The sequence below is a fragment of the Squalius cephalus genome (assembly GCF_949319135.1).
Source record: "Squalius cephalus genome assembly, chromosome: 15".
NCBI classification, from domain to species: Eukaryota; Metazoa; Chordata; class Actinopteri; order Cypriniformes; family Leuciscidae; genus Squalius; species Squalius cephalus.
The window spans coordinates 36,944,584-36,967,083 of record NC_137136.1 but is presented as its reverse complement, the minus strand read 5'-3'; the positions used below and the strand labels follow the sequence as shown (position 1 = coordinate 36,967,083).

General features: G+C 44.2%; 1 protein-coding gene across 2 annotated transcripts in view; it reads left to right on the top strand.

Moving 5' to 3' along the window:
- The window catches only part of bbs9 (Bardet-Biedl syndrome 9), a 187,735-nt gene that overhangs the window by 108,758 nt on the left and 56,477 nt on the right, over positions 1–22,500 (top strand). For both annotated transcript variants that reach the window (XM_079895076.1, XM_079895077.1), the window contains 2 exons: positions 8,273–8,455; positions 15,763–15,988. In XM_079895076.1, coding sequence (XP_079751202.1) covers positions 8,273–8,455; positions 15,763–15,988 — 409 coding nt within the window. The remainder of the gene's footprint in view (positions 1–8,272; positions 8,456–15,762; positions 15,989–22,500) is intronic.

Genomic DNA, 22,500 nt, shown 5'->3' with positions numbered 1-22,500 from the left:
TGTAATGTTATGATGCCTGGAAATTAGTTCAAATCTCCTGCGAATCTAGAGCGAGCGAGCGAGCAAAAGCGCGCATGCAAACCGTGTAGCGAGCGCACGGCAGAGAGGGAGAGACCTTGCGTGTGTGTGTGTCTCTCTCTCTCTCTCTCTCTCATGCAGTGGTGACGCGTTCATATAAACGGCACCTAAACGCTGTAAAAAATATATTATGACATTTTAATTGTTTATTAATAATCAAGTGTTTCTGTGTCAGCTGCAAAGATGAAGTTGACACTGACTCGCGATCTTCGCAGTAGTGAACGCGCCGGAGAAAAATGCATTTCTTACGGATTAGCCTATAGCCTACTTTTATTTAGTTTTGAATGGTTCTGGTTAAAAGTAGAAATTTCAAGCTTTCTATAGATAATAGATATAGGATATTTCTAATTTGTTTAGGTCTGTGAGGCGAGTAGCCTAGCCTATATATACGCTGAGTTTCGGTTCATGTCTGAACGTGTCGTGATTATACAAAATAATGAAACATGTATTAAAATTAAGATAAAATTAATACAAAACGAAATTCGTTTCAAAGAGAGGCTTTGTGTTTTCTGTTTGATGTCTCTGTGAAAGTTTTAAAAGCATCCTTAATGGAGAACGAACGGTTAGGCTACAGGTTTTTTTCCTCAAATGCAAACACAAAATAAGACAAAATACTTTTTAAAAAGACAAACCATCAATTTTTGGGGAAAAAATATGGATTTATAGCTTTTGAAAAAAAATATGGATGGATTAATAGCGTTTTGGAAAAAAATATGGATGGATTTATAGCGTTTTGGAAAAAAAATCTGGATGGATTTATAGCGTTTTGGAAAAAAAATCTGGATGGAAAGATATTTCATGTCTTTACTTGTCACTTTACTTAACACTTAACACTGCTACAGTTGAAGTTTGAAGCCTGTTGGTAGTAAAAATATTGTGATGGTAGTAAAATAGGTGGTAAAAAGGTAGTAAATTCAATTCAAGAATCTCTGTATAAACCCTGATTTAGCCACCCTAAGTCAAGTCAGCTTTATTTATATAGCACCCTTTACAATACAGCTCGTTTTAAAGCAGCTTTACAGTGATAACAGGAAACTAATGCAACAAAGATTGTGTTGGCTCTACAGCAGCTCTTTCTAGAAGAAAGTCATTGTCCAGTTGAAGTAAGTTCAGTGTTGATTCATTTCCGTTGTAATAATCATTAGTTTTTAATTTGGGGGCCGTTTACACCACACCGTTTTCAACTGAAAACAGAAAACTTGATGCGTTATGGCCGTTCATTTACACGACAGCAGTGTTTCGGTGGCCAGAGAACACAAACTTTGAAGAGGTTTTCAGAGCGATACCGTTATCATCTCAGTGTAAACTTCAAAAACGTCAATCTGTGAAACAGTGATGTATTACGTGTTTAGTCTAGGCTAAATATTAGTAGTTGATGTTTTAATGTTTGCTTAGCTCATTATAATAGCAGAACTCATGCTCTGAGGAAATATTTGCATGCAAATTATGATCAATAATGCTCAATAAGGCCTTTCTGTTTCCATTCAAAATATAAAGCAATTAAAAATACTATTTGGCCAGTGGAAAAGATTGAGAAAAACTTTCTCTGAAATGTATTTTACAATATTGGATTTATTTATTCTAAAGCAAGGCAAGGATCGGCTACTAAATGATTTTTAGCATTATAATGTGACGCACATGCATATCTCATATTTTCCTAATGTCTTGTACTGTTAAATACCATGTGGATGAATATGAATATGCAAATGATATGCAGATGAGGATATAGTAAACGAGGCGTTGTAAGCTCATATATGGTTATTTCAGGAGGAGACGCGTGTTCACAATCTTCCTCTGACTGGGATTATAAAGGGAATTCTGCGCAGGTTCTGGCGTTCACACGCTTTTATAAGTTGTTATACATTTTTTGCCACACACAGTTTTATAAAGGAAACCCCTGGTGAAGAGGCTCAACGACCTCCATGATGAAACACTTCAAGAGTTGCATGTTATTTTCTGAAGAAAGTGTGATGAAGTTTCAGCTGAAGGTGTGAACAGGAGCACTCACTACACACACACACACACACACACACACACACACACACCAGGAACTATAAAAAGCTCTGTTTATTCTGACTGCACAGATATTTCTGTCTCTCCGCTTCTGGCCTCGTCCCTCGGGGAATGAAGTATTTGCTTGCCCATCTTTGGCATTGGCTGGGGTTTGTTTTGGGCTTGAAATGTTATATTTCAGAATGGTTTGGGGTATTTTTAGAGTATATAATTTCTGCAGAATGTGCCCGTGGGTAAGAGCTGACCGCCCCGATGGGTCTAACGCTCCGCCAGCTGGTTCATCTGCTCTTTTCCAACCAGCAGCGAATTTTAGTTCTTCAAGATAGTGGTTTCTAATCTAACTCATCTTAAGTGATACTTAACCTTGTACATAATGAAAACCCACTTCCTGTTTCTCCAATATTTTTAGTTTTCTGCTTTAAATAAAGTACTTAATTACAGTATTTAAAGTTGGCATGAAATGTAAATTGTGCTCATATCTTCCCTATTGTGTCGTATATTGTGTCGAGTGAAACGCTTCTGGAACAAGAACAAATGTGGGCGGGGCTTGATTGTGTCTGTGGGGAATTGATTGTCTGGTTGTGGTTTGCTATTGGCTGATCTCATGTGAGTGACAGGTTGCCCCGCCCTCGTCATCAGAGAAGAGATGCTGCAAGAGGAACTTATTCTGATTCAACATTATTAACACAATAATGTTGTGCACTGATAAATAATTTACAATAAACACTGCAATATTCCTTAAAATAAGAATCAGCCATTTTGATTTCATGGTAAGTTAGGCATTTCTTGATATTTTATCTTGTTTTTGTTTTTAATATTCTGTTCTTTACTAAACAAGCCCAAGAAATGCCTCTCATCTTTTCTCCAGGGTGTTTCAGCGATTCCTCATGCAGTAGTTTCTTTCTGAGAACCTGAAATGTGTGTTTGTTTTCTCTCAGCTGGCATCAATCAGCTCTTGTTCTCTCGCTCACAAACGCTCCTTCACTGAAGCTCTATTTGGATTGGCCGTTCAGAGCTTTTTATCACTACAGCCTGATCTTTAATAGCAGATGCCTCTCTCGAACACTGCTTCATTGTGTTTAGTGCCGAGTGTCTTCAGGCACAGTATGATTGACTCTACAGGTGAAGTCTGTGTGTTGGGCTGAACACAAGATTGTGTGTGTGTGTGTGTGTGTGTGTGTCTGTGTGAGTGTGAGTGTGTATGTGTTCTCTCACCATTTGTGGCGTGTTGTGCAGCAGTGTGTGTGTATGTGTGTGTGTGTGTGTTCCCTTTCGAGGGACCCTTTGGGGAACGTTATTTTCCATGGCGAGCCAACTGCAGTTTAAGAGGTGTGTGCATCGCCGTCCGAGATATGTAACGGATGGGGACACACACCAAATTTGTTACACTGCTTGGGAGCGCAGCACGCTCAGACAGCTCTCGAGGGGAGATTTTTAATGACAATGGCCAGGCTTGCGTTCCCCGTGGTTCGGGTCACATCATGGGGTTCGCAGATGGATCTGGCAGGGGACCCTGAGACTGCTGAGGCACTCCTTCCTCGTTCTGATGTTCTCCTTCCTCGTGCGAAAGCTCGCCCACCAGTGGAGAACCCGATGCTTGCTGTCTGCTTCTGAGGAAGTGGAAGTGCTCAGCATCGAAGGCGGGGATTTTAAAGATTCGCCACTTCATGTCCCCGCATATGAGGAGCTGGTAGAGGCTGTTTCTCGTGCCGTGGACAGACTAAGCATCAGCTGGCCACGTGAAAGGCAGGAAGCGCAGGCGAAAAGCAAGTTGGACGAGCACTTCCTGCAGCACAGAGAGCAACCTCATCACCAGGGTTTGCCATTCTTTCCCGATTTACACAACAAGTAACAACGAGTTGTGTAAATCGTGGAACAAATCACACACCTCCCGTCTGCCCAACCCCCCAGTATTAGATTAGAGTAACATCATGGGGGCGAGAGAGAAAGGCTATGGGATGATACCTTGGGTGAAAGAGCCTTTGGCTAGTTATCTTTCCCCCAACGCTGTGTCATCCCTAAAAACCCTGGTGCTGCCCACGAAGCCCTGCCATCATACATCTACTTTGGTGGGCTAGGCTTATATGGCTGCGGGTCGGACTGGTGCTTGTATGCATACAATGGCTGTGTTGCAGGCCTACCAGACCGAACTTCTCAAGGATATTTATGAGGGCGAGGGACCAACACCTGAGGATATTGCTGAGCTTCGTGAGGCTGCAGACTCGTTTCTCCGTGTCACCAAAGAAACGGCCTTTGGTGCCCCGATTTCACCTTCTGGCCTGTTCGGCGACGCCGTCAGTACGGTCATCGACAGGTTTCAGGAGATGAAAAGGTGGTTTCCAGCGAACGCACGCTGCACTGTCTGCCCCACAGGCTTGCGGCCAGGCAGCGGTCGCGTCCTGGTTCCCTTAGTAGAATATTTCGAGGCATGGCAAAACCTACCAAATATTTCTCCTTGGATCCTGCGTACGATAGAGATGGGTTACAGACTGCAGTTTCATTTCCGCCCACTGAAATTCAGCCGGGTGGTGTGGACTGCAGTAAACCCAGTGCAGGGTCGGGTATTGGAACAAGAAGTAAACTCCCTGCTGGTAAAGGAGGCCATAGAGTGTGTTCCTCCGCTGGACAGGGAGTCCGGGTTTTACAGCCGCTACTTCATAGTTTCCAAGAAGGATGGGGGGTTGCATCCAATTCTAGATCTAAGGCACTTGAATCGGTCTTTGAGGAGATTCAGGTTCAAGATGCTCACTATTCCCACAATCGTGAGTCAGATCAAATCCAAGGATTGGTTTGTCACAATAGATCTGAAGGACGCATTCTTCCACATATCCATTCTTCCATCTCACAGGAAGTTCCTGAGGTTCGCTTTCGGGGGCGAAGCCTTCCAAAATCTGGTTCTTTCGTTCGGCCCAGCACTCTCCCCTCGCACATTCACCAAGTGCATGTATGTAGCTCAAGCTCTGCTGAGGCTTCAGGGCATCCATGTGGTAAAGGCGGTATGCTCACAAATATTCCTTTTCAGAAAGAAATGGTATCTGCGAGGATTTCCAGTCAGGATTTAGACCGCACCATAGTACTGAGACAGCTCATCCGATCGTGGTTGTATCTCGCTATTAGTGTTACTCGATCTTAGTGCTGCATTTTATAGTATTGACCACAACATTCTTTTAAATAGACTTGAAAATTATGTTGGCATTAGTGGAATTGCACTAGCATGGTTTAAATAATTCTTATCTGACTGTTATCAGTTTAGAGCAGTAAATGAAGAGATGTCTTATCGATCACAAGTTCAGTATGGTGTACCACAAGGCTCAGTACTAGGACCGCTGCTGTTCACTCTGTACGTGCTACCCTTGGGAGATATCATTAGGAAACATGGCATTAGTTTTCACTGTTACGCTGATGATACGCAGCTCTATATTTCTTCACGCCCTGACGAAACTTACCAATTCACAAAATTAACAGAATGCATAGCTGATAAAAAAACTGGATGACTAGTAATTTCCTTTTACTTAATTCTGAAAAAACAGAGATTCTAATTATTGGATTACGTGTCTAGTATCTGTAAAACTGCCTTTTTCCATCTTAAAAATATATCTAAATTATGTCATATTCTCTCAATGTCAAATGCGGAACAATTAGTTCATGCGTTCATGACATCAAGGCTAGATTACTGTAATGATATTATGGGTGGTTGCTCTGCACACTTAATAAACAAACTACAGCTGGCCCAAAACGCAGCAGCTCGAGTTCTTACCAGAACCAGGAAGTATGACCATATTAGACCAGTTCTGTCAACACTGCATTGGCTCCCTATTAAACATTGTATAAATTGTAAAATATTGCTGATTACTTACAAAGCACTAAATGGTTTAGCTCCGCAGTACTTGTGCGAGCTCTTAACGCATTATAGTCCTTCACGTCTATTGCGATCTCAAAATTCCGGCCAGTTAATAATACCTAGAATATCAAAATCAACTGCTGGCGGTAGATCCTTTTCCTATTTAGCACCAAAACTCTGGAACAGTCTTCCTAACATTGTCCGGGAAGCAGACACACTCTGTCAGTTTGAATCTAGACTAAAAACACATCTCTTTGACCTAGCATACACATAACACATTATAAACTTCTATAATTCAATGTTAGGCTGCATAGATTAGGTTTACCGCAGTCCGCCGGATCCAGGCTGGATCCAGATCTGATGAAGGACCTGCGCCTGGACACAAAGACAGCGCAGTCCTGAAGTGTCAACTAGTCTCTCCCCTGTGAAGGCCTCCTTCCCTTTACCTCTGTACAGATAAAACGTTGTCAATATAATTCCAGTTCACATGGCTACACGGAAGCGATAAATAATTCTGTATTATACATTTTTAAGACCAGACAAGTAATTTGTTGAGGTCAATTTGTAAAGAAACACTACACACCTGCGCACATACTGTATATATTCAAGCACCCATACATATAGACCAAACACCTAATACGCATTGCACACCGTCAGCGTTTTCGCAGGTTTGCGTTTTTGAAGTTTGCGCAGAGATAACCATTTTTTCAAAAATGTTTAAGGCTTGCACCTTGGGACCTATTTCAAGGTTTGCTTTCTCGAGCCACCAGGCACTGTTTTGTGCAAATGAGCGGGCCGGAGCGTGTTATGGGTTTTCTGTTAGAACAGTGTCGTGTTAGCGGCCACTAAGTTAATAACTAACGATCTTTGCAACGGAAGTGAATCAATTAAAACTAACTTAAGCTGGACAATAACTTAATTCTAGAGCTGCTGCAAAGCCAAACAGTCTCTGTTACTTTAATTTCCTATTATTTGTACTTGTAAAGCTACTTTGAAACAATCTATATTATTAAAAGCGTTATATAAATTAAGGTGACTTAACTTGAATTGACTTGACTTGACTAAACTATATAGACGACTGGCTTATTCTGGCCCAGTCGCAGGAGTTGGCAGTTCGGCATCGAGATCCAGAGCTTGGGGTTGAAACTCAACGCAAAGAAGAACAGAGAACAATGTTTCTGGGAAAGGTGTGGGACTCGATCACGATGCGGGTCTGTACCGAGAGAGGGCACAGTACCGAGAGGCCGGCCTGTCAGCAGGAGTAGTCGAGACCAGGGGCTACCTCCTCCTTAGCTCAAGAGCTACCACCACAAGGACATTGTTAGCCCTGAAATGGAATGTGTTCATCCTTTGGTGTAGAGAGCGTGGCATGGACCCAGTTAACTGCCCAGTGGCTTCAGTGCTGGAGTTCCTCTAAGACCGCCTCTCGGCTGGTCTTACCCCGTCTACACTCAAGGTGTATGTGGCAGCCATTGCGGCTTTCCAAACTCCTCTAAGTGATGGGCCTTTGGGAAGACATTAGCTGGTCGTATGGTTCCTCCGTGGGGCTTGGAGGATGAGGCCTTCGACCAGAATTCCCACATGAGACCTGGCAGTGGTTCTAGAAAGGCTGGTTGAGGCCCCCTTTGAACCTTTAGAGTCGGCTGAGGCCAAGAACCTTTCTCTCAAGGTAGCCTTTCTCTTAGCTATCACTTCTCTTAAAAGAGTAGGAGATCTTCAGGCCCTCTCTATATCTCCTGAGTGCTCGGAGTTTGCCTCTCCCCCCTAATACAGCACGGCCTACGGTTCTGCAGGCTTTTCATCCTCCACCTCACATGACGGCAGAAGATGAGAGACTCAATCTGCTCTGCCCTGTCAGAGCTTTCAGTATTTATGTTCAGAGATCCTCTCATTGGCGGAAGTCAGACCAGTTGCTGGTGTGTTTCGGGTCTCCCAAAAAGGGGCTCCCAGCTTCTAAACAGACCATCAGCAACTGGATCGTTCAGGCTATCTCTATGGCCTATCAGATGCGCAGCTTGCCTTCAAAAAACTACTCAAACCGGCTTTAAGCGGCACTAATGGCTCACTTTACCTCACACCGTCTGAGACCATATTAATTTTTCAATTTGCTCATGACAAGAAACATCTTATTGTGAATTTTACATAACCTGTCAAGACTATATCCGGGTCAGATTTTACTCCAAAATTAAAAAACTTTTTTTTTTGCATAAAGACAGTAAAGCCTTTGCTACATGATTTTCAGGAACATTTTCATTCTCATTACTACTAATTGTGCTAAGTACTATTAAAATAATGATAATCTAATGGATGAGATTGATGGGAATTGTGTGTGTTTTTCAGGTTCTAGCACTAGCAGACGCAGCAGAAGACACCCGGGAGCGTTTAAACCAGGCTTTTGTGCGTTTGAGGAGCGCGACTCACCTGCTCATCCTGTTGCTGTCTCTGTGGCAGAGACTGAACTCAGAGCAGAGCGACATCCTGGAGGCCACACTACTGCCCCTGCTGACCGACACACCACAACTGGTGAGAGAACACACACACACTACTGCCACTGCTGACCGACACACCACAACTGGTGAGAGAACACACACACACACTACTGCCACTGCTGACTGACACACCACAACTGGTGAGAACACACACACACACTACTGCCACTGCTGACCGACACACCACAACTGGTGAGAGAACATACACACACTACTGCCACTACTGCACAATAAAACATCTATAATACCCGGCTAACCCCAGGAAGGCACGTACCTGTTTCTTTGTAGAGGGCCGGGGATTCTCGCCTTTACTTTTCCCTCTTGCGGTTCAATAAGTCCCCTTCCAATGCAATAACCCGGGTATCGTGCCTCCGAAAGCCCCAGATTATATTTTTGAGCGTTAGCCGGTAGTCCAGAATGATGTAGCACAGTCAGCACCTCCCTCAGTCGAAGTAAATTTTCCTCACAGCTCTCAGAGTGGATGACCACAGCAGCCAGGTAGGCGGCTACATAGGCCTGGTGTGGTCGAAGCACTCAGTCCATCAGCCTTTGGAAGGTCGCTGGTGCCCCATGCAGGCCGAAAGGTAAGACCCGGTAATGCCAGTGCCCTGACAAAGTATTGAAGGCGGTCATCTCTTTTGCCGGAGTGGAGAGGGGTACAGCATGGAGATATACCGGGTCCTACTTAGACGTTCAATGCGTTCATTAAGCTTACGGAAGTCATTGCAGAAGCGGAGGGTGCCGTCAGGCTGGGGGACTAGCACAACCAGGCTGGACCACGAGCTGGAGGAAGGCTCGTAAGTCCTAAGCAGAGCATTTTTTTCCACTTCCTCCTCAATAGCTTGCTGCCGAACTGTGATGCCATGGGGGGTCCGGATGTCATGTTACAGGATGGAAGTGCATCGTGGACAGTTGGAGAATACATCACAGAAGCTTCGGATCAGGGTTTCCAGTTCTTTCTTTTGGTGTGGGTCGAGCTGTGGATTCAGGTCTACCACAGGATCAACTTTGTCTGCCATCAAGGCCACCGCAGGCTGTTCTGGGACCCAGCGCTTTAACAGGTTGACGTGATAGATCTGCTCACCCCTTCGTCTCCCAGGCTGATGCAGCCTATAATTTACGGGTCTGACTCTCTCAACGACGGTATACGGGCCCTGCCAGGAGGCCAGGAATTTACAGGCCTCATTGGGTTCTAAGACCAGGACCTGGTTGCCAGGAAGGAACTCCCAAGGCTGTGCTGGCCAACCATAAAGTCGCTGCTGGGCATGTTGTGATTCAATAAAGGGGTCCTTGACCAGAGGCATTATCCGTTCAAATATTTCTCTAATCTCACGAACATGCTTAACCACCAGTAATCACAGTACGTGGGGGGAAGGTTGTTGCTCCCAGGCCTCCTTTGCAATGTCTAGCAACCCGCGGGATTGTCGTCCAAACAGCAACTCAAATGGGGTGAAGCCGGTGGATGCTTGGGGTACTTCCCGTATCCCAAAGAGCACATAGGGGATCATTCGGTCCCAGTCGCGCCCGTCCTCAGTCACCACCCTTTTTAACATTCGCTTGAGGGTCTGATTAAAGCGTTCCACTTGGCCATTGGTCTAGAGGTGGTACACTGAGGTGCGGAGATGTTTCACTTGCAGCAACTTACACAGACCGGCCATGACTCAGGACACAAAGGACGTGCCCTGGTCTGTCAGAATTTCCGATGGAATACCCACTCGGCTGCAAAGGGCGAACAATGCCTGGGCGATGGCAGCGGCAGTGGCTCGTCGAAGAGGGATGGACTCAGGATAGCGGGTGGCATAATTATTATATAATTATATTATATAATTATATTAACATAATTATGTTACCAGGACCAGAATGTGGCCCCGTACAGACATTGGCAGCGTATTTGTGGACCTTTACAGACTTTGGCAGCGGCCACACAATGTCCTATGGCTGGTGTTCGGTGCCATTGACTTCCCTGACTTGTGGCCAGCAGTGTTTCAAGCGATCGTCCTCTCGTTGTTCTTTTCCTAGGGACCCGCTTCCTGTGATCTGCTGGAAAAGATCAGAGAAAACTTCAAGATTAGGTTGAGAAGACTCAAGCGCTCTCTCACTCTCCGATGCAAGGTAAGCCTGTTGAGCTCTCGGTTTCCAGGCTCAGGTTGGTCGGCATATGCTCATCCTGTTGTTACAACCCTGCCCGATTCCCTTGCCACTGCGGCCTCAGACAGCTCCACTGCCTACACCAGCTTTGTTAATGTTTGTGGATTTTGTAGTCCAGCAGTGCGTCGGTGTGGGCGGGGTAGGGCGCGTAGCAGTCTATCCACAGTGACATTCCCCTACGATCTCAGTCACGGTGACATCATCTGTCAACAACCATAGCTTAATGAGTCGGGTCAGTTGGGCCGCTTGTATGCGGATGGGTACCTGCGCATCATTGACCTTCTGAGCAGAACAGACAGGGGAGAGTCCTACCTGAGCCAGGATGGATCTCTTTCTTCAGAAAATCATAGTCATCCAGGTAGGTTGGTGGGAGGGAGAAATAAACTTGTTGGGGTTCCCCGGTTAGAAGGGGTGTTAACTTCTGGATCCATTCCGACTTTTCCCATCCCCCTCTCCTTGCGATCACCTCAAGTGTGTGCCAAAAAGCTTCCGGGTCATCCTGCTCAGTCATCCTTGGAAGTGCCATGGGTTGCGCCGCAGGTCTGGCATTTGCCAAGTGGGTCCTGGTGTAGTCTGAACAAAGACGCACCAGTTCCTCGGCCACCTGATTTTGTCCCACTACAAGCCGTTCTGATAACTGTTGTTGACGTATCAACACTTCGACGGATGACATCCTCCACACTAGGGGGAGAGGCTGCCTCGCCAGAATCCTCATGTCTGGGGTCTCCTGCCCGCATTCTCCGCCAATGTAGCGCTCCACTACAGGTAAAGAGGAGAACAGACATGCAGTGCAGCGTCACCCCGGAAGGCGTCTTGTTCAAACAGTGAGAATTTAGGTGCGATCTAAGTCTCTGTGTTTGTAGTGTTCTGTGGTGAGAAGTGCAGTTTCTCCTTAACCAGCGAAGAGAGGGGAGATTAGCCAATCAGCTGTGTGATCCGCACTCACTTGGGGAAGTCAATCACTCTCTGGGATCCCCAGGTGTTCCCTATGATTAGTGTTGCCAGGGGTGACAAGTGGGGAGCCAGTGATATCTTGTCACTATATACAGTATATATATATATATATATATATATATATATATATATATATGTATATATATATGTATATGAGGCTATTCATTAAACATTAACCTGAGTTTTTCGGGACCTGTCGGGCTCGGGTCGGGTAGCAGATCTCTTAACACACACTCTTGTTATACTCCAAATCTTTTGGATTCTTACATTAGCTCTGTATCTGAAATGTCGGTTGATTGCTGAAAATCTCTCCCATCCACCACAGCTCTCAAACTGAACTCATATTCAAACTATAATGCTTATAGAGTCATAAAAGTTTGGAACAACATGAGGGTAAAATTATGACAGAATTATTATTTTTTAAATGGGCTATTGCTTTAAATATGAGTCTTTTAATTTACTTAATCAAATCCCTGAAGTCTGATACCAATGCAGTAAAAACCCACCGTTGATTTTATCCCAGTGTGATGAGTTTAAGAGATAGAGAGCTAAAGAAAGAAACAGACATTTTGTTGTCAAATGAATAGGATAAATTTAGAGAGAATATAGAAACCGAGGGAAAGCCATACACACAATCCTGTCTCCCTGCTAGAACCCTGACCCCTCCTTACTGCTCATACACACACACACACACACACACACACACACACACACACACACACACACACACACACACACTCTCTCCTGTCTCCCTGCTGGAGCCCCGACCCCCTCCTCACAGCCTTTCTGTAAAACCTAAAGTGTCCGTCCCAGCCAGTATAATTCCTGCAGTGCTTTATCAGTTCCAGCGGCTCCAGTGATGATGATCTTCTGATACGGTGGAAACAGACTCCAGTGTCGTTGTGTTCTTTCTGATGTCAGTTCTCACATGTGCAGGCTTGTCTTGTCACTCATTGCTTTAGGAAAACTTTTGTTTCAAATGTCTCAAAAGCAGCTCATTACGTTCACTATGCACTATGTACTGTGCTGTCTAGTGTATGAACTTTATTATGTTTTTTGTCAAATAATAGACCGTCTTCTTCCTCTTCATAAGGAAAGCTGTGACAGTTGAGTGCATGAAGTGTCCAATATTCTACATTAAGTGCTTTTCAATGTTCACACTAATTTACAATACAAAATGGCATATAATAGTGCACAAGTATACAAATTGGGACGCAGATGTTGATTAAAATGAGGCCGTCTTGAGACCAAAGAACGTAATTTCTAACAAAATCAGACCAAAACAAAGTTCGTTTCAGGAGTTTGAAACAGCTTACCAAAGTGACCTTTCCAGAAACACCTCTGAACTCCCATTGGTCTGTGGCTATGATGTAATAGGTGGGTGTGGCTCTGGTCTGTGGTGATGATGTAATAGGTGGGTGTGGCTCTGGTCTGTGGTGATGATGTAATAGGTGGGTGTGGCTCTGAGGCTCCGCCTTCTCTGAGGTGTAAATCTTCTGTTCAGACGCGAGTGAAAACGAACACGCTGGAGAGCCGCTTTATAGGAGAAACTGAAGCTGTGATTCTAATCGACACTGTTGTTCATGTTTAATACAGTAAAGCTGCTGCTTTAAAGCGATCTATAGTGTAAAGTGCTGTATTAATAAACGTGACTGTAGATCTGAATCTCTCTATCAATCATGATCAGATGCTTTCTGAACCGCTGTTTCTCACCGCTGACATTTCTGTTGTGTGTTTATTCTGTTATTGAGAGGAACGTGAAGCACATATTTACATATTCATCATCTAAATGTGGGCGGAGTTAATTACAAGTTTCTTAATGCATTATTCAAATTAAAAGTTTCATCTGTTAATGTTATTTAATGGATCTGAGCAGTTGTGTTTTTTTAACCTTAACACATATTAATAAATACTGTAAAAAAAAAGTATTGGTCAATGTTAATGTTTGTTAATTAACATTAACTAATGGAACCTTATTGTAAAGTGTTACCCAACAACCACATAACCCATCCCATAACACCTTAGCAACCACAAAACCCCAACATCACAGTGCTGTGTTTGCACTCTTGAGGAAATGTAGTAATCTAGTTTCAGTCACACACAGAAATATGTGTTGCCTAGGACTGTGAACAACATTGAGATCTCTGAACCCTCTATAGAGAGAGTGTGATTCAGTGTGCCGAACACACACACACACACAGTCATGTCATGTATCTTTTATTACTCCGGCTGGTGTAATCCGCTAATTTCCTCCCTCGGAGACTGGGATCTGCTTTACCAGTGTCTTCCTCTGAATACCCCTGTCTCCTGCAGTGAATACAGGGCTGGTCCCTGTCATCAGTGTAACGAGGCTCATTACCTGCCATTAGATCTCATTAAGAGCCTGTGTGGAGACAGTCGAGACACATTCACCTCTCTGTCAACACTGACCATCTCTGAGTCTCTGAGTCTTTATCTGCCCGACGACACATGGGTGGAGGAGCTGCAGGCCAGACTTACAGACGCTCACACACACACACACACACACACACACACACACACACACACACACACACACACACACACACACACACACACACACACACACACACACAAACTCTCTCTCTCTCTCTCTCTCTCTCTCTCACACACACACACACACACACACACACACACACACACACACACACACACAAACTCTCTCTCTCTCTCTCTCTCTCTCTCACACACACACACGCACACACACACACACACACACACACACACACTAACCCGACCCCTAAACCTATCATCATACACACACACACACACACACACACACTAACCCGACCCCTAAACCTACCCATCACACACACACACACACACTAACCTGACCTCTAAACCTACCCATCACACACACACACACACACTAACCCGACCCCTAAACCTACCCATCACACACACACACACACACACACTAACCCGACCCCTAAACCTACCATCACACACACACACACACACACACACACACACACACACACACACACACACACACACACACACACACACACACACACACACTAACCTGACCCCTAAACCTACCCATCACACACACACTAACCCGACCCCTAAACCTACCCATCACACACACACACACACTAACCCGACCCCTAAACCTACCATCACACACACACACACACACACACACACACACACTAACCTGACCCCTAAACCTACCCATCACACACACACACACACACTAACCCGACCCCTAAACCTACCATCACACACACACACACACACACACACACACACACACACACACACACACACACACACACACACACACACACTAACCTGACCCCTAAACCTACCATCACACACAACTTTCTGCATTTTTGCATTTTCAAAATAACTCCTTCTGTATGATCTATAAGCTTGTGTACCTCAATTTAGGCCACAGTGACACAAGTCCCCATGAGTGTGTGTGCCTTCAGGTGTAAGTCCCCACCGGGATAGAAAAACATGTACACACACATCTCTGTTCACAGGGAGTAACTTTCCACTCATGAGGCATGTGGCAAACCCTACTTCACAACCCATGCAGAAAAGCATGTACAAAGTTCAAAGTTCCACTTAAAGGGTTATGGCTTGTTCGTATGTAGATCGAGTATTAGATGTGGCGAGAGGAATGCTGGACGGCAGGGAGTGTGTGTGGATCAGGGATAAAGTGTGTGTGGATCAGGGATAAAAGCACCAGATGAAGACAAACAAAGCAGGAGAAAGTATTCCACCATTGGCTTTTGTCTTGCTTAGTTGGGGACGTTTCATTTAATATTCAACAATATTATTGATCTCCTGCACTGACACCATTATATGAGAACTGAACTGAGCTGGATGATGACATCACCACTATATATAAATTAACTAAATTAATAACGTTTTTACAACAAAAACGAACCATCACTGAACTTAAACTTAACTGTGATGCTGTTTTCTTCTGGAAAACAATCTTTGTTGCATTATTTTCCTGTTATCTCTGTAAAGCTGCTTTGAGACAGTCTGTATTGTAAAAAGCGCTGTGTAAATAAAGATGGCTTGTCTACTCTAGACATTAGTTAGTAAGGCAAAATAAAGTGTTAAAATCATAAACTTCACACTTCATGCTTCGATCCTCATTTTTAGGCCCATATTCTTCAGTGGGACCTTGTTAATTGCTGAGTTGTGTTATTTGTGAGGCTCACGCTCCTCTGTGTGTGTGTGTGTGTGTGTGTTGCTCAGGGCTGGGAGGAGAGTGTGGACGCAGCCGTCTCTCACCTCTTGAAGACATGTCTGTCACGCAGCCCTAAAGACCAGGCCATCAGCCTGAGCTCCGGCCCGCTCACGCTCCCGAAGGACACCGGCCGTCTGAAGAAGCACATCACCCTGCTGTGTGAGCGCCTGGGCAAGGGCGGCCGGCTCTCGCTGTCCTCAGAGGCCAACGCTCCTGCAGCACTCATGATGCCAGGTCAGACTCACACACACACACACACACACACACACACACACACACACACACACACACACACACACACACACACACACACACACACACACACACACACACTCATGATGCCAGGTCAGACTCACACACACACACACACACACACACACACACACACACACACACTCATGATGCCAGGTCAGACTCACACACACACACACACACACACACACACACACTCACACACACTCATGATGCCAGGTCAGACTCACACACACACACACACACACACACTCACACACACTCATGATGCCAGGTCAGACTCACACACACACACACACACACACACACTCATGATGCCAGGTCAGACACACACACTCATGCTGGCAGGCGTTTAAGGGTTATGTTTGCCTTGAAGAGTCTCCATTGTAAAGCTCAAATGTCTTCAATCTTTGTAACACATCTTTGTAACACATCGTTCCCTCACGAGTCAAATGACCTGAATTCCATTCATTCCTAAGGGGATCAAATTGATCCACGAGGGAAAGTTTTGTTACTTTTTAAATTTCAACCACAAAACTCCTCGATTTCATTAAATCTTTTGTGTGTATTCGTGGTTCAAGTGCGACAAACAAGTCCTATGGTCTTGGAACCCCTCTGATGAACACTCAATCTTTTACAAAATGAGTTTCGGGTCAAAATGACCCGAGGGTAAGATGAGTTAAGAAGAGTGAAGGAATCCTGTGGAGCCCAGTATAGAGCCTTGGGGTTCTCCACAGGTGACGAATGCTGGGAGACGGCAGGAGTTCCCACACTGAAACAGAGGCTGAACTCTTCAGAGTCCACGAAGCTCGAAGCGAACGTTGTTAAATGGGACGTTCTACTGATGACTGCTCTTGTCTTCTAGCATGAGCAGCAGTAACGTTTATACTGGACTGTTGAAAGTGAGATTCAACTGTCTGACAACAAAACCAGATTCACAGCCTGTTTAAATATGTTCAGCTTGGTCCATTTATGTACATAATAAAGAGTATAAACTAGCGATAACATCACATCTTGGTAAGATACAAGTCAACATTTGAACAGCTTAGATATTTGAGTAAGTTTAAACCCAATACTTACATTTAAAAGTGTAATCTGTAATTGGACTTTTCAGCCTGGGAAAAGCCTTCTGGGACACACACACACACACACACACACACTCAACTAACCTCCCCACGCCAGACACACACACACACTTACTGTATACACTTATAAACACTTATAACAGACTTACCATAGTGAATCAGGGTAAGACAAAAACACGTTTCGGAAGAAGGACTGATGAATTGACTTATTAAAATTTTCAAAAACAGTTACATAGTGTATATTTAACTTGCAGATATCTACACTAACCATACTTCTTCAGTTAATTATTCACAATTACATTAAGAGCATTACAGTTTTTCTAACAAGTTTTCTGAAATGATGTTTAAATATGCAACTAATAGACTAATAAAAAATGCACTAATGTGCGTACGTTTCCAGAACAGAAATGTGAGCCCTGAATGAAGCCAGCTTCTGGACATCCTCGTTTGATTCTGTTGCCATATTAGAGTTAGAGGTTTTTACAGAGGATTTTGGATTTCTCTTTTTTTATCACTGCATAAATCAGAAAATCCTGTCAACAAACCTTTTTTTTTTTTTGACTCGAGCAAGCAAGCATTCACCTAGCAACGACCCAGAATGCCTTTGAAACTGCACAGCAACACAACACGCTAAAACCCCCTAATAACGGCTGAAATCACACTGCAGTTCCCGTTTCCACGCGAGTTCTGCATACATATCCTGAAGAAGATCTAGTTTTTGGTAGTAAACTACACATTCTCATGTTACGCTAATGCTATTGTAGCGGCAGGATCGAGCGCATCGAGCTTTAATCTTCAGTGGACACATAAAACGCCACAGATCCCTGTGGAATGTGTGAATGATTAACTGGATGGGCCTGTTATCAGACGCCTGTCCTCCCGGTGTCTCGGACCCGGTGTGTGTGTGTGTGTGTGTGCAGATATCATCCTCTGGTCAGCCGCCAGTCGTGCGGAGGAGAGTGAGTGAGGAATCGCAGGGAATCTGCTGAAAGTGCTTTTGTGTGATGTAGTGCGTCTGCGGGAGGTGTTGCTCCGTTCCCTCAAGTTTAAAGTCAGACTCTCACACACACACTTGTGTTTTATCGGCCTGATTTGTGTGTTCCTGTCTGCCGAGTCCTGCTCTCCCTTTCCCGACCTTGAGTCAAAGCGATGACATCACAGGGAAGGATCGCCACACTCCCTGAGCACCTGCCATATTCATCCTGTTTTCTGTCTTCGAGATCTTCTCGTGAAAGATCCACTGGAGGTCACGGTTCGTTCAGGGAAGAGTCAGTGTTTGGCTCACTTGTTAAAGTCAAGCCATATTCACAGATTTGTTTAAAATGAGTTTCTTCCTCAAAAAATGTAAATGATAAATCAAGCGATCAAATAATAAAACGGCAGCTCAGAGGATGAAACGCAATTTAATTTTCCCGTTTAAGTATAAACTGAAACAAAAATAAAAATGAAATATCAAAATGAAATGAAAAGTGACAACTGCATTAAAATGCTGGACTGATAATAAAAATATCAAATATAAATTAGAGCTACTGAGTGGATCATTCGGCCCCTGTCGTCCGCCTCGATGTCTGGCTTAGGCTCAGTAACTGGGAGAAGTGGCGTTCTCGCCTCGAGCCTCTCAGTATCTGAGTGTAGACTCCTCAGAGCTAGAGCCCATCAGGAGATGTTATTCCTATACTGGCCTCCTCTTACTACAAGAGTCGTCTAGCCAAGGCCTTCTGCACTAGGTGTAAGGCTGTGGTGTTATAGGGTAGATATCCTCCATGCAGAGACCTCATGGTTGTCAGGCCTTTCTCTGTGGAAAGTAAGAAGCCGTGTGCTCAGGCCTCCGCCCTTTAGAGATGAGTATAGTTTCTAGTTTATCCAGCTAGGCCTTCAAATTGAAAAAGGATTTTTCCCACTGAGCCCCTTGAAGAAAATAATTCAAGTCTTAAAGTTGAAAGTCGTGGGCCGCTTACTGTGGCCTCCATTTCCTTGGGTTTAGTAGAGAATGTAAAATCTGTCTTGTGAAATATACAGGATAATAGGCCTTGACCCTGATACACTCCTCAGGGTCATGCTGATAGTGCTCCCCTTGTTAGGGTCTTTATTCAGAGTACTTTGCTCCCCATAGCTCGTATGAGATCACCCTTCACCACCCAGGCTCCGGTAGAGACAGATGAGTGACTCCCTCCCCCTTGGGATGGTTGAGTACGCTCTCTTAGAGCCGCAGCACTGCCTGACGCCCGTGACAGTCGAAGCTGTAGGCCTCACAGTAGTCGGGTACTGCTTTAAAGGGTCGATAGCACTTCTGCGGAGTACACTGCCTGTTCACAATGTAGACCCTAGAGCTGGAGGTGCTCCCCTTCTTAGGGTCCCTTCAGAGTGCCCAGCCTCCACAGGCCCTGAAGCACTGTCTAGATCCAGGACTTACACAGGGGAGTGCAGTCTTACTCTATCGGGGAGGCCTACTGCACAGTCCCTTCAGAAGATAAGTTGTTCTCCAGGCTCCCCTTATATACTTCCGGGTCGCACTAGTAGGCACGTCATAGTCTGTCGCCGGCCAATGGGACTGGCGTGATTAGATGAGCGTTTCAGACACCGGTTCACGCGTTCCCCATAGCGTCACCGACGCAGTGTCTCAGGGAACAGAGGTCACAGTCGTAGCCTAGACGTAACCAAAGAGCTGTGAGATCGACTGTACAACTAGATTTGACAAGAAATCTGAGCTATATTTCCACAGACTGCCGAAAGCTACAGAACAGAGAAACAAATGAATCGCTGCGATTCACAGAAACATCTGGATCCAGGCGGAGAACGGTGGATTCACAGTTATCATTCTGTGTCGATATGCTGAATTTAGGGGTAAAATCATATCCTGTATATTGTATTGACAACTCATCAATTGAATATTTAGCATTATATATTCTGCATAATTGGACATTTTTAAAGAAGCGATATGTTTTAAGGCTGGATGATATGATGATATATAACACTGATATAAGTGATCATCCGGATGTAGACCTATATTGTATTTATATAAAGCGTTCACAGGCAAATTTGCTTCATGTATTTCCCCGGCGTGGAAATCAGGCTCATATAACTGTCAGGAAACATGATTCCTGCTGCATGTCAGTATCCATGATCACCGGATCTTTGGTGAGTTGTAAGGAACACTATATCGAGTCCAAGCTTTAGTTTAAACTGATAATCGTGTGTTTTACTGGCGTTTTCTCAGTTTCTCCTGTTAAATCCAGTCACTCAGCAGCTCTTCTGCCACTCAGTCCGGCTGAGCGAGTGTGTTCCCGCGGGAAAGAGACTCTAACATCTATTAACCTCTAGTTGTCTTAAAACCTGCCCTAAACAGGACTCCATTCTCAAACCTAAAGCCCAGTGATAGCAGTGAAATCTGTCACTCTCAGTCGAGCTGGTGTAGTGAAGAGTCGAGCACAGACACACCTGTGTTATAAGAGCCCGTCTCTGAAATATCACTCCTACATGAGCCGGGTAAATATTAGAGCAGGATTATGATAATCTTTCCTGAGGAAAGTCAGCAGTCTCACAAGATTTGTCTATTTGGGGTATGTGGTGTGAAAAGAGGATTGTGGGTAAGGGACTGGACAGAGAGACCCTTCAAAGCTCTTAATTCTGGCTGATCCTCACACACACACACACACACACACACACACACACTGAGCGTCGGATCCGTCTGATGAAGTCCAGCAGGTGCTCTACAGTCTGATCATCAGTTTCTGGAAGAGGAATGTTTATGTTAATAACCCGCTGTTGTGTTTAGTACCTGTGTGTCCACAGTGGTTTCTGGCAAGAGCAAGGGAAAGTTCACACAACTGCAACCCCGTGAAGTCACATCAAATGATGTCAGAATTTTTTTTTTTTTAAATGGAATAATTTATTGAATCTTTAGATAAAATATTTAATAAAAAAAATAAAAAAATGTTTTATGTTTTGCATCATATTTGATACATCAGGCTTGTATGCCTCATATAGTCTGAGATAGTGAGAATCTGGAGGTGAAACACCTCACATTTATATTAGAGTCCCAAACTGAGCAAGAATATGGCATTTGGTGCAGATGCTTATGTTTATATGGGCAAAAAGTAAGATGAAGTTCTTCTGATGCTTTAATGTAAATCAATGAGATCTTTATTACACTATAGCAGATACTTTAATAAAATGCATATAAATATCAATATCTGCCAATAATATGCCTAGTAAGATGATATTTAAATGCTTAGTTTAGCAAAGCTCTGTAGTTTTAAAACACATAATGCAATGCAATACAATGATGATTGAGAGATGAACAAATAAACCTTCCTCAAAAGCCTGACGATCATATTTTATACTCATGATTTTCTATAACACGATGTCTGGATAATCAAGTAAACCTCAGTTGCTTCAGTCCAGAAAGTGTTCATCTTGAAATATTACTAACGATATCAGTGTTATTCTCACGGTTTCTTGATAAAATCAGTGCAGATTTGACAGTAGAAAGACACGAGCTGAAGGAGGACGTTTGTACAGTTACACTAAAAGACTTCTACTGGATAAAACAGTGTAAACTATCAGTCAGAGACAGAAGACTGGAGGAGATCGAGTGTGACTGGGTTATCAGCAGAGTTTGATCATGTTCATCATTTACAGATTCATGCAGCAAATACAGTTAATCTGACCACTAGTGGAGTACAGTTATACTGAGAGTGTGTGACTGTTAATGCTGAGTGTGTGTGTGTTGTTCTCTAGTGTGTGTTAATGCTGAGTGTGTGTGTGTGTTGTTCCCTAGTGTGTGTTAATGCAGAGTGTGTGTGTGTGTGTTGTTCTCTAGTGTGTGTTAATGCTGAGTGTGTGTGTGTGTTGTTCTCTAGTGTGTGTTAATGCTGAGTGTGTGTGTGTGTTGTTCCCTAGTGTGTGTTAATGCAGAGTGTGTGTGTGTCCTGCAGTGAGTGTTAATGAGTGTTCTGTCGTGTGTTAATGAGTGTGTGTGTGTGTGTGTGTGTGTGTGTGTGTGTGTGTGTGTGTGTTCTGCAGTGAGTGTTAATGAGTGTGTGTGTGTGTTATGCAGTGAGTGTTAATGAGTGTGTGTGTGTGTGTGTGTGTGTGTGTGTGTGTGTGTTCTGCAGTGAGTGTTAATGAGTGTGTGTGTGTTGTTCCCTAGTGTGTGTTAATGCAGAGTGTGTGTGTGTCCTGCAGTGAGTGTTAATGAGTGTTCTGTCGTGTGTTAATGTGTGTGTGTGTGTGTGTGTGTGTGTGTGTGTGTGTGTGTGTGTTCTGCAGTGAGTGTTAATGAGTGAGTGAGTGTGTGTGTGTGTGTGTGTGTGTGTGTGTGTGTGTGTGTGTGTTCTGCAGTGAGTGTTAATGAGTGTGTGTGTGTGTGTATGTTCTGCAGTGAGTGTTAATGAGTGTGTGTGTGTG